We start from the raw sequence: 13,517 nt of genomic DNA, 5'->3' as shown, positions 1-13,517 counted from the left end.
TTAATCAACACATCTAATTAATATGTATCCTTGAGGAAAAAATATATGTCAAGCATACAAAATATAAAAATATAGAAGTCAATATCGATCAATAATGTAGAGTAGATGATATTTAAAAAAAAAAAAATCTCATTCAATGTCGGTAAACACTGGGAGAAACTTTTCAAAACAACCCAAGACAATGGACCACCAATTGGAGGCTTTCTTTGAGGTCGATGAAGCTTCCACGAGGTGGTATGAGGTCACAAAGCTTCTATCATATGGTCCAAGGTCAGTGAAGCTTTCACGATGTTTATCATGTTCGATCAAGGCCATTTTGAGTCCTTGAGTGGATGAATCTATTTTTTGGAAAGGTATCCCGACATGTCTAGTCCTCCAATGGCATATTCCTAACGTAACAAAGCTTCTTTGAAGTATGCAACTAACTCCTCTTCCTTTGCCTCGTTCTCTTATTTCTTTACTTCGTTCATCCACCTCAATTCTCCTCTTCCTCCACCTTGTTCACCTAGTTCTCTTTCTCCACCATGTTCTCTTCCTTGACTGCCTTATTCTCCTCCTTTGTCAACATTGGTGCTCAGCACAACTACTAGTACCAACACCCAACACGGCCAGCACCTCTTGTTCTGGCAGGGACCGAAATCATGGCTCAGAATGATATTTCAAACCTTGTAACATCTATATAGTTAATCTCAATAGTATTTATCACTTGCATACTGAGTACTTAAATTCTTGTTAACCAAATAGAAGTTTATTTCAACAGCATGATGTGGCCAATTTCGCTGAATTATGGAACCTATCTGCATTCAACAAATGCAGGCCTGAATGTCAGCTTAGTGTTGGAGTACTAGAAGATCAAGTGCAATTCAACTGAAGTGAACTTGGCTCGGTTGAATTGTTTGTTAGCTAGACCAAACTGGGAACAGTTCAGATGTAGACTTAAACTGGTCAATGTGCAACTTGGCCAAGGTGGATTCAATTCAAGCAAAGTAAATCTAGAAAGGTAATTGTGAATATGGAAGGTCTACAGAGGAGATAAGAAGTTGCCTGCGAATTAACCTTGTTTGGCCCAATTAATGGAGCATGTTCCCTGCTGCTCCCTTGGGTTACCTTTTTATAGGCTTCACACTTGTAAAACTGACACGTGATCGAGCATGTGTCCCAATCGAGCTATTATCCAACTATTTTCTAAATACCTCGTTCGCCATGTCTGTTTAGCATTGACTGATTAATTATCACATTGATTTTTTAACACTACTCTTAAGTAATGATATTATACATTCCACACATTATCTGTCTCGCGGTTGCCCTATTAATGCTTAGTTATACCCATATCACTATATTTGCAGGCCACATATGCCACATGCAGCACCTATGTGGTTCCTCTCAAATTTTCCTAGTAGTTGCATATACAGTCAAAGCGGGTACTTTTTAAAATCATGAATTTTCAGTTTTCACACTGAAGAATCATAATAAATTCAATCCTAACAAGTAGAAGGACTTCAAGCAAAATAAAATAAATATTGTCAAATGGAAAAGGGCAGAGTTATGTGCTACAAAACCTTGAGAGGACTTTGGTTGAAATATAGTCCCTTGATCTGTTGTTTGTCAAAAATTAGCCCTGTAGGAGGTTTTTCTCTTCCATTTCCATAAACTAGAAACTGTGACTCTTTTAGGAAAACGTCAGCAGATGCCAACTGCAACAAGAATGTTGATGTGGAAAATTAAGATAACACTAAACAAGAGACAGAAGCAGAAAATGTAGTTCTATGGTACAAGAACTTGAATTCGAGATAACAAGCTTTCTGTACATTATCCATGTTGAGATAAACCAGTCCTTCAACCTTTATCTATACTCATAACAGTAATAATATAAACAGTCAAATTATTTTATGGCTAAATAAACAGATAGACAATATTGAAAAGATTCATACAAGACCAGAGCATCTAAATATTATAAATCAAGTTCAAGAGGAACATGCTAATTAGCAGAATTGGGCACATTGATACTGCACATAAATTCCACTGTAGGCATACTTACTTCATCAGAGAGTACATCAAAAGGCTTCTGCCCATCCAATACCATTGTTGCAGAAAGGAAAATCGCCTTCGATATCTTTTTTGGATGGCACTCCATTGCATAAGATATGCTAGCGCCTCCACAGCTATGGCCTACCAATATGACCTGGAAACATTTACAAAACTATAAGCAAGCTCAAGACTCAAGGCCACACAAAAAGGATATTTTACCTTTTCATCATCTGGGATGCTCTGAAGATAATCAATTAAAGGCTTTGAATAATCTGCTAAATTTGCTATTGTGTTTGGATCTGTGTTATCTATCCCAGAGCCTCTGAGATCCAATGCGATTGGATCCAACCCTACTTCCTCCAAAAGTGAGATAGTCTTATACCAACACCAAGCTCCAAAACCTTCTCCATGGACTAGAATAATTTTCTTAGTTTCAAGATGCTCAAGTTGAAGTGGCGGCTGAAATTACAATTTCCAAGATTCAAAAAATTGTCAGTCTCTTCACCTAAAACAACAATTAATTACCAAATGTCTAATAACTAGTGATAGAAACCAGAAAACTAAAGCTAGAATAACAAAAAGTTTACGTAAAAGAATGAAAGAAGAATTATGCTGCTTCAAAGAGTTAGTGGAAATAATATGGAATTCTCAATTACAATTAGAAGTTCAAACTCCAGTGAAAACAGATGTAGAAGAACATTTGGAAAATCATAATGCACTATGCTAAAACAGGAAACAAGAAGTTCGGAGTATAGTGTAGAGAAATCCTAAACTGTGAGCAAATGAATTATATTACATAGAAAACATGTTGATTAACTAAGATGAGAGAGATTTAAGCAAAAATATGCAAGCAACTACCCAAATATGGCCTCCCAACATTCGAAAATACCAAATATGTTCCAAACTGTCTAAATCAAGCCTCTTGTTTTTCTGAAGCAAAATCCCTTCGACTACGAAAGCAGCTTGATTTTTTGAATCAAGTTGGCTTACAAAAAACTTTAATGATTGAAAAAAAATTCAAAAAAGAGTAAATACCATTTAATCTTATAAGTAAATCTACATTTTTAAATTTGAAATTTTAAAAAGACAAAACTTAAATTTCAACTAGCCAGGCAGTTTGACAAAACAAATAGACTAACTAAAATAATGTTTTAACAAAAGGAAGAACTATTTTTTTAAGTTCAGTCCATCAAGTTACTTTCACAAATAGTTTCATCAAATATATTGATTAGTTTTGTAAATAAAAATATTTACCACTAAAATTAATTGGACATTTACCTCCCATTTTTTTAATTATTCAAGAGAATTGATTTCACACAATGAGTGCCATCTCTTTTTTTTTTTTGACATAATTCAATTTTATTTATTTATTAAAGACAAAAAAGAAAAAACAAATAATTTAGCTAAGTTAGATGTTTTAACAAATAGATTGACTAAATGAAATTAATTAGTTGTTTTTTTAAATAAAAACAGATTTCCTTAAATGAACATTTGCTTCATGTTTTTTAAATTTTTAAAAACTTCCTTTTAATCACTCTAGTTCCACCAAACAGCTTCATTCTTTCAATAATCATCAGTAATTTGGTTGCAAAAAAATGAGAAGGGCTTAAGTTGGATATTTTAGAATATAAGACCCAATTTGGGCATTTCCTGTTATCAGGGTCTTATTTGGATAATGAAGGTCAAAAGCACTGTGGTGTTACCTTGTAGGCTAAGTTTGGAACCAAGTATGATATGTATGTTGGAAAGAAGAGACTTAGTAGGCTATGTTTAAGGTGCTAAATCTGTTCTGCTCTGTAGGTAGTGTATTTTATAAGTAAACATTGAGCATGGAAATGAATGCAATGTACACAAGAATCAAGCAATTATCCAATTGGGTCCTATTGAGGCCAAGAAAAAGGGGGTCAGATTAAAGCTCATACAGACGTGGGCAAGTAGACGTGACACCCAAGCCTAACTGATTTGAGTGCAATCTTGTTATAGTTATTTGAGCGTATTCCATTTGAGTATAACTGATTTCAGAATGTAATTAGTCCTAACTTGAGTTGTATCAAACAAGGTTTAAAATCTCAAGCCGTGTCGAAGTTTCAGTCTCTGACTGGAATAATATTGTTTCGATATCATGCTATGAAAGGTGTCGATAATGGATTAGAGTTGAAGAAGAAAGAAGATAGAGCATAGGAAAGAAGCATTGTACTAAGTATGGTTTTAAATCTTGTACAATGGTAGGCGAAACAATCAAAACATATCATTCTAGTAAATTATCGAAACTCAATACCACTCATTACAGACAATGTCTCCTTCCTTTGTTTCATCTCCTTCCTCCTTCAACCTTCAATCTATCACCGGCACCATGCATCATAGCGTCAACACGGTAGCAGAACAATATCTTTCCAGTTAAAGACTAACATTATGGCATGGCTTAAGATTTTTCAACTTTGGTGTCGAAAGATATCAAGTTCCGGTAATTTTACCAAAACGATTCCTTTCAACCGTTTTACCCGGCACAGTATGAGATTTCAAACCATGGTATCAAGTAGTAATTAGGAAAATTTGTGTTGTGCTAGGGAAGTCCAATTGAATCCTTGATGTAAGTTGGGTTCTGAGTGAAAATGGGTTGAAATTAAATCACATAGGGCTTAATTGGGTAGAAGTGCATTGTAATTGGCTTCAGTTAATCAATCTGGCCTCCGAGTCATGTATATTTTCTGTAATTCAGGCAGTCCATCTTCTAAAAGGATGCTCAAGTCATTTAATCCAGGCAAAGTATCTATGTTCGTTGGATACCTTATGTAAATTGTTGCGGCTCTGAGTGTGGAATGGGTTTGAGTTATAGAATTCAACTGCAAAGACATAGATCTAGAGAAGCTTGGGTAGATGAATGAGAGGGAACAAAGGCGAACACAAATAAAAATGTGAGACAAAATAGGGGAACACAACCAACTCTTTCCTTGGAGATGGCATCAGTATCTTAAAAGTTAGTTTGATGGAATGAAGCTACTATTAAGGAAAGAATCTGCTAAACATGTGAAGCACTTCTCAGAAGTTGAAATTAGCTTCTTCAAATTATACCTTGTTTTCCTCATTGACAGTGAGTACAAATTGTTATCAGATTGACTACTTATTAATGCATATGGTACTTTGGCTTGATCAGCTTGTTCACTTAATTGAATCATGAGTGTTTAGTTTGATTGTGTTACTATTTGTACACAAAGTTAGGTCACCATGTACAAGCTCCTTTCATTTCTTTGGGTTACCATGCACCATTGCAATGCTACATTTATTATCTCAGGAAATATTGCAGAGAAACAACTGATTGATCAACGTCTTCAATGAGTTGCTTAATACTTTGATTTCAATCATTCATTACATATGGATTGTGATGCCAATCTTACAAAATTGCAGGCAACAGAAGATACTGGAAAATCATCATATCCAGATTTTTTTTTCTTTTTAGTTTTTCCCCTTAAATGCTTCTTAACAATGAAAATAAGATAAAGTCATGCTATATAAGTGCCCTTATTAAAACATTTGGTATAATAATGGTTGTAGCACAAAACACTATACTTAATTGGACAAAATAAAAAACAATAGCTCATAATCACTCTATATAATTGATCATCATGCTATATAAGTGCCCTTATTAAATCAAGTGGCTCTACCAACTACAAAAAAATAACACATTAAATCAAATCAGCTTATGGTGGTGATCAATCACATCACATTATTGAGATGAATTATGCTTTACACCACAAGTCATAATAAAGCAGCCTCACCTAGAAATCCATATAATCAACTCGAGATAGCACTCCTAGGACTACACAATCAACTCAAGAATTTCATTAAAATGTTAGTATGCATCAAAGGAAGGCATACCCTAACCTTAAGTTTTGATACCATGTTACAAAGCCCTGCCCAAGTTTAGCTCTCCAAGAAGCAAGATTCACATGACGTGCATAATCTATAGATATGCTAGAGAAAATAAGCACAATTAACTAAACTAAAAAAAAATGTATATCTCAAATGACACAATACCAACTCCATGCAAACATCTCAAAGACCGGCATAAAATAGGAAAAACTCTAAAAATGAGCACAATATGCAAAGTGGCTTTTAGGAAAAGATGTGAACCGAATGTTCGTGAACAAACTTGGTGTTCGGTTCGATAAAGCTTGTTTATATTCATCCAATAGTAAAAAAATATATAAAATAAACAAGATTTGTGTCTTCTTAGGAGATGTAAGCTCTGAAAGGATTGGAGTGCTATGCAAATTTGTGGGTGGCACTGTGAAAGAAGATGAATTATTTCTATATAATGGTCTTTAAAGGCCACCTAGGTAAGATGTTAGTTAACCTGCCCAATGTTTAAATAGAAGTCATTACATGAGGTGCAGATGATTAAAGATCAGAATCCACTTCATATGAGGCGCTTAAGTGTTGCCTCAACTTGCCCAAGTGCATAAAATAGTGCCTGGTACACGGTGACAAGATTGGAACTAGATCACTCAGTCATAACACAACTTGCTCCACACTTCAATGTAGAAGTCAAGCACATTGTTAAATTTGAGCAAAATAAGTTGGCGAGAAGCAGGAAAAAGGCGCTTTCATTGTGGTTTCACATAGGAAACCTCTAATCACATTTAGCAATCCCTTCTAACCATCTACTCTGAACAAACTACAAGGTTAGTCATCATAATCTCTTCAATAGCAGTAAAATGTAATATGATCACCTAATTGACAAACCAAATAGCAACATGCAATTGACAAACAATTTTATACAAAATTAGAGAAAGACTTACGATTACAACAACAACAAAAAAAACCATGTTACTCCTAAGGCATTCATGTAAGATGTCCTACAATTTGGTATCAACAATAAATTTTAAATCTATGATGTTTAGGAACAGTAATTGACAGCAATAGGATTGATTCTTTGATTTTATCTATTTAAGTTGTTTGTCACCAGAAAGGACAACTAAGATGCTTTTCAACATGCCATGTGATGCTGATGGGAGAAGGCATGCAGCTCCAACTGTTGGGGAATGGAAGATGGCAATATTTTTCTCTCAGCTCATTGTTTAGCTTCGATGGTAGTAGGATTTTACTACTTATTTATGTGAAGGATTCTTCTAAATGCAAACCTGGCTAAGTTTGAACTGCAAAAGTAGGATGGGCCACAAACTCCATTAGTATAATAAACCCGAGGGTCTTTGTATCATGATTGGGAATCCGGAATCAATAACCAGGATAAAAAAAAGGAATGGATGCCTTAACCTCCATGCCTACGACTATGTGTTATCAGTAATATGGTCACTCGAGTTATATGATAAAAGCATTCAAGGAAATATCGAACAGAAGTTACCAGCTTCGCGTTAGCAATCGAATCAGGGAGCTCCCGCCGCCGTGAACTCGTGGACCCAATCCTCCGCGACATGGAACCTTCAAAGCGTTGCGACAACTGAGTCTGCTGTATGGCGATTGCCAAGGCCTGGCGGTGCAACAACTCCTCTTCCGATGCAGTCATCTTCCGCTGCGACCGCGCCCTCGTCCCCCTCCTGCCCCTCGACTCGATCCCACCGCTCGTGTCGGTCGCAGGCGTAGAGCCGCAGGCGTTACCCATCGCAGGCCAGAATCAGGGATCCGGAGCCCCAAGAGGCGCGCGCTCCCGGACAAAAAAAAAAATCAGGAATCACTGGCGAAGTACAAGGAAGAAAAACCTTCGCGAGTAAGCGAGATGGATCCGAAGTCCCGACGAAGAGATCGCAAAAGTTTCCAGTTCAGAAACTGCAAACTGCGCCGCCGACGGAAAGAAGCAGGAAAAGTGGGAGCGGGTGGAAGAAGAAGAAGAAGAAGAAGATCGGGCTGAGTCACTCGAGAGCAAAGCAAGGCAAAGCAAATCAAAGCAAAGCGCGGAGAAAGGGGAAGGAAACGGTTCGTTGTGGTTGAGGGCTTCTCGTGACTCGTCGTGCCAGCGTGACCCATCCGTACCCATGTTTCCAGAAATCGTGTGGCGGGCAAGTCAAATGCAAGCCTGTGTTGGAGCTCCTCCTTGTCGTTACGCGATCCTCAGGGAATTGTTTATGATAGGCGAATCAAATGCCTGCACGTCACCTGATCATGAACGCTCAACTGCCGAGCTGTTGAATATGGTTAAGCGATTGCGACACACACATTTTGGTCCCCCATCGTCCATTGAGGTCTAGGTCTAGGTCTAGGTCTAGGTAAGTTGGGTCTGGATGATAGGAACAGCCGTTTCCAATGATTACTGATAATTATGTACTGGTTGGGATGCCTAAACCACCACCCACAAATTGAACATGTGTAATAATTTTATAATTATAATCCCAATTTGATCAATGTCGATCGAGACGGGTACTTAACCACCTACTATATCGGGCTACCCAATTTTTTTAGTGTGTCTGAAATAATTAATCCTTTTCTAGTAAGATATTGAACGAGAAAGAAAGGATGGCAGTAGAATAGGAATGTTTTGTGTTTGAGAGATGGTATTGTGAAGCAAGATGCTTCCACCTTAATTTCCAAGTGTCTCAATAAATCTCATGAGGTTGGATGGTGCACTAATACTAAAACTATCATTTATTTTAATTTCACTTTGGAGTTTCACATACATACTATGCATACTTGATTGAACCAATAATTAACACGATTATCATTTATAAGAGATCGGCATGTTTAAGTGCACTTTTTTCCTAAGTTAAAATTAGGTGGAAAATTCATGTTTTACTATTGAAAAATCAGTTGATTGTAGAATGATAATGATGTAGGGAGGAAAATTATAATTTTGTAATTGTGATATTTGTGCAAGGCAAAAACCTACTCAAATATATGTGTAGGATCGAGTTAAAGCGCTAAATGAGAAGATGAATAGTATTTCATCGCTTTTTCACTTGTATGAAAATCTTGCGCAAATCAGAGTGCGGGAAAACAATGGAAACAAGATAAATAAATACTTTTATTTACTTGGTTCACAGTCACAGACTACTACTCCAAGACTTACAATCCTTAATCGTTTTCGATGGGCAATCCACTATTAAACTCCCCTCTTACGAGAAGAAGTTTTCGCTTTACAAAATAGGTTAGGAATGGTAAACCTTTAATGTCCTAATAACTTAAACACAAAAGCTAAAATGTTACCGATTAAGAAAATAGGTGAGGAGTAGAAGTTGGTGCAGCTCTTTAGCATTACGATGGCGTACTGGATTGGTTGTTCATGCACAAGAAGTCGTCATAGTAGCATATGAATTGTATTCTAGGGTTTCCCCTAGCAGCTGCTTATAAAGGCCAATACGCTTGGAAGGACTTTCAGGCTCCCATCAATTCGCTTCTGATGCTGACTCGACATCTTTCAGCCGCCTAAACTTGGAATCAACTTTGACTCCACAACATCTTATTCTTATCCTAGCACCTAGAGCATTTCCAAGCGCTTGGAGGCTGAGGTGTCCGAACTACTGGGACTTTGTCATCTCATCCGCCTCGCTGGCCCGATTGGCTAATGTTTGAGCGTTTGGATCCCTTCCGAGCGCCTGAACAGTCCGATTGCCTGGATCTAGATAAGGGCGCCTAGAACCCAAAGTTCTGGTCCCTCCTTTCTTATATCATAAGTTAGCCCAAAATAAAACATAAATAGGAAAGTGACAATTTTAGCAACCTATCTAGTTTTGACTTTAGGTTTTCAGTGAAACCCTATGTCAGATCGACACCTACTGTTCCCCTTCCCGGGAACACGTCCACACCCATTCCACTCGAGACACTTTATCTTTTGTCAACCCAGTCCTTCAGACTTATTGGACTTTTTGAAAAGCCCTAAATGGAGTGTCACGATAGGGCTTCAAATTAGAATTTATAGATTTTATCGAAAACCCACGATAAATACCGAAAAAGGAAGTATAGGGGCCTCGAGTCGTGTTTTTCCAAGGACTAGTAGAAACGGTTTAAAACGAGCTTAGGTGTGTCGTGTTTTTGGGTTTTTCAAATATAAATGGGGTTTTGGTGTTTCAGAATGAGATGCAATTTTAAATTAAGCAAATGAAACAAAATGCAAATTTACTAACCTAAGGATGAAAATTATTTAACCAGGGTCTCAAAGTAACCCTAAGATGCAATTCAACTCGAAGTAAAAGAATGCAACTAAACTTCAAATCCTAATGCAAGCTAATCTCTAATGCAACTAAATGAATGTTTGTATCAGTTAAGTCAAAACCTAAACCAAGCTAACCTAAATGCCAATTAAATCAAGCAAATGGAAACCTAAACCCTACTTAAGCCTATCAAAGTTAAAATGGCACGGGAGAAATGGTTGAGGCACGGAACAGTGTTTTCACTTTCAGGTTTCAGAAACAAGTTGAGGGAATGGGAGTTAACCGAGCATTTAAACACATCTAAGCAAATCCTAAACTAAATTGAATTCAAAAACAGCTAACCACAATTCACAATTTTGCTAAGGGTTCAATTCTAACGGAAACAGGCAGAATTTGAAATGAACAGAAATCAGAAATGAAGAAACGGAAATCAGATGAGAAACGGGAAACGCGGAAACGGAAACGGGAAACGGCAATAGTTGAAGTTTCCAGATTTTGGAAACGTCGAAGACCTCATCAAATACTGTGAATATTTCCTAGACTATGCCATAAGTAAGACCATGTTGCACATGAAAAAATCTAATTGTGGGCATTTTTCGAACTTAAAGTCAAAATTCAACTAACATAAAATCGATAGACTTGTGCACCATTAGTTAAAATCCATACAAAATACATAAAAACAATAAGAATTAACACAATTCATTTCAAGAGAAGTCTTCAAAATAGATGTTTGAAGTCGACATATCATCCACTTCTTCTGCTTACTCCACTTCTTCTGATACTTCAACTTGTGCTCCATTAGTTAAAATCTGCTCTTCTAGTTGAGGTTCATCAAGTGAAAGATTAGCAAATTGAAGTAACTCAAGATTAGTCATGCACACATTAGCATCCCCAGCAATATCCCACAATGCATTGTCACCATCTGCATCAGCATTATCCTTTGTTTTTCTGGAAAGCAAACAAAGATTTGTATGAACAAATACTAAGTCTTCTGCACGCTTGGGAGTTAAGCTATTCCTTTTTGCAGAGTGTATGAACCCATAAGTGCTCCAATTTCTTTCAGAGCATGAAGATGATGAAACCTACACGTACAATCAACAATTGCAATTAAATTGAAACAATCTTATTGTAAATGAATACAAGAATAAACCTGTCGAAGTATTTGAGCAGCCAAGTGTTGAAGATGTGGAGCTTCTGCACCATGCATAGTCCACCAATTCAAAGGTTCCATTGTTGAGCGCTCAGTTTTTGAGTTTGCATCATTGAAAGTTCCTGAACAAGCTAAAAAAGATGCAAAATCATTTTTCACCTTTGCTCTTAATTTATCATCAGGAAAGAAGCGTTTGAGATATTCATTTCGTAGCTGAGCAATTTCTCGATCACAATGAGAGGGAAGAACATCTGGATGCTGAAGCTGCCACTCTTTAGTTGCACACCTAAAAGTGAAAATACAAAAAACTCAAGATATATAAAAACTGTAAATTAGATTACAAGAACCATAAATATGAAAAAAAAAAGACATTTCATACTTGGGATTCAAGGAGTGTGCTATAGCATGCAGTGGTGTTGTGCATTGCTTTTTTCTCATCTCCAGTACGCCATGAACAGCATCCCAAAGTAAGGACTCCTCATCTTCTTTTTTCTTTTCATGAGTATAAATACTTTTCTTAATCTTTGACATTGCAGTTATCCACATTGGATAAACCAAATGAAGACCCGGGCGATCTTTATCAAATGCACGAATCAGATTGTAAATAGGCTCAGTAAAATTCAAAATGAAATCAATCTCATCCCAAAATGAGTCATCCAATACTTTATCTTTGACAGTTCTTGCCTTAGCTTCATCATCTTTACGGTAAGCCACCCATTCATCTCCAACTACCATCAATTTCAGGAAACTTGCAATTTTTTTGAACCTTCTTAGCATAACAACATGAGAAGCAAAACGAGTATCAACAATATGGAGCATTTGCAACCTAGAGTACTTCCTGAAAATCGCCAATCTCATGGAGTGTTGAGTCACAAAATTTCTAATCATTATGACTGAGCTCATAACTTTGCTGATCCAATTGCATTGAGCATATATGAAAGCATGTTTTTCTGTATTCTTTGGTGCACAAATACTTTTCAAAGCAAGATTGACAGTATGAACCGAACAAGGAGTCCAGAAAATCTAGTGCAGTAAAGAAAAAAAATTAGTATGACTAGAAACAAGTATTAAAAAAAAGAAAGTTCATCATAATATACCTGAGGGTATTTTGCTTCCATCCTAATACCAGCAGATCTGCAAGCACTTGCATTGTCTGTTATTATTTGCACAACATTGCTTACTCCAACATTTTGAATAACTTCACTCATAAGTCGAGCAATGTACATAGAATCCTTCACTTTGCCTTCACAGTTTACTGCCTTTAGAAACATAGGACCATCATCATTTATAGCAATGAAATTGATGAGTGGTCGTCTCTTTGGATCAGACCATCCATCCGAGACCAAAGTTACACCCTTTGAAGGCCAAAAAGCCTTCAACTTTTCAAGAATTATTTCAATCCTGTTTCTTTCATTTGTAAGTAGAGTTGTTCTAAGGGCTTCATATGTTGGTGGAGAATAACCTAATCAAAATAAACAAAGAAAGAATGAGGGATATAAGATTAAAGTTGGAAAATACTAAACTGAATATACGAACCTCCAATTTTACTTGCAGCTGCAAATAAAGCAAAGACCCTTTTGTAATAAGGACTTCGTGCAAGATTGAATGAAAGACCCGAAGCATAAAACATTCTTGCTATTTCTGCATCAAGCTCATCTCTAAAATTTTTTTTGAACACATCACTGATTGTTGGCTGCGCCTGCAACGTTTTTCTTTTCTTCGTATTATCATCAAGTTTGATCAAAGTATTCATGATACTATCATAACTTGAAGTACTCTTACTAACACTGCAAGATTGCAACTTAGTACTCTTACTAACACTACAAGATTGCAACTTATTTTCGAATTCCCTTTGCTGTGCACTCATCATCTCTCTTACTTTCTTACCAACATTAGGACAGTCTCTAATTCCTTCTCCAGGAATGGCAAGTAGATGTGCTTTCACTCTTGAATATGATCCTTGATATGGCTTCTTGCAGAAATTACAAGTAAACAGAATTGTGCCACCAGGTTTGTCAGAAGTCTTCTCCAATTTTTGAACATATAGCCAAAGAGGAGCTATCAATTTTTGTGTTGAGGATGAAGAGCCCTGCGCTTCTTGAATTTCATTTTCTTGGCTGCTTTCCATCGTCCTAACCTGTAAATTGTTGGATTATGTCAGAATTTGCACAACACTAGGACATAGAGAGATAAGAGATTCATAGAAACAAATTAAAACTACAAACTTGATGAGCCAACAA

At 36.6% G+C, this 13,517-nt stretch overlaps 2 protein-coding genes across 2 annotated transcripts; both read right to left on the bottom strand.

Moving 5' to 3' along the window:
* Nucleotides 1–1,559: 1,559 nt before the first annotated feature.
* LOC141818917 (putative methylesterase 12, chloroplastic) lies at nt 1,560–7,952 on the bottom strand (the record flags this gene model as incomplete). The annotated part of the gene is made up of 4 exons (XM_074706316.1): nt 7,391–7,952; nt 2,248–2,487; nt 2,039–2,182; nt 1,560–1,694 (listed from the first exon to the last, which is right to left on the bottom strand). Coding segments are annotated over exons 1-4 (777 nt in total), but the record flags the coding sequence as incomplete, so codon positions are not given.
* Nucleotides 7,953–10,888: 2,936 nt separating this feature from the next.
* Nucleotides 10,889–13,405, bottom strand: LOC141818916 (uncharacterized). The gene is made up of 5 exons (XM_074706315.1): nt 12,814–13,405; nt 12,375–12,739; nt 11,657–12,300; nt 11,278–11,563; nt 10,889–11,209 (listed from the first exon to the last, which is right to left on the bottom strand). Exons 1-5 carry the CDS (start codon nt 13,403–13,405, stop codon nt 10,889–10,891), a joined length of 2,208 nt encoding a protein of 735 aa, XP_074562416.1.
* Between the last annotated feature and the right edge of the window lie 112 nt (nt 13,406–13,517).

This window comes from Curcuma longa, unplaced genomic scaffold (genome assembly GCF_044706935.1).
Source record: "Curcuma longa cultivar G26 ecotype Majalengka, Jawa Barat unplaced genomic scaffold, ITB_CL_G26_1.1 contig_26619, whole genome shotgun sequence".
NCBI lineage: Eukaryota > Viridiplantae > Streptophyta > Magnoliopsida > Zingiberales > Zingiberaceae > Curcuma > Curcuma longa.
This window is presented reverse-complemented; position numbering and strand designations above follow the sequence as displayed.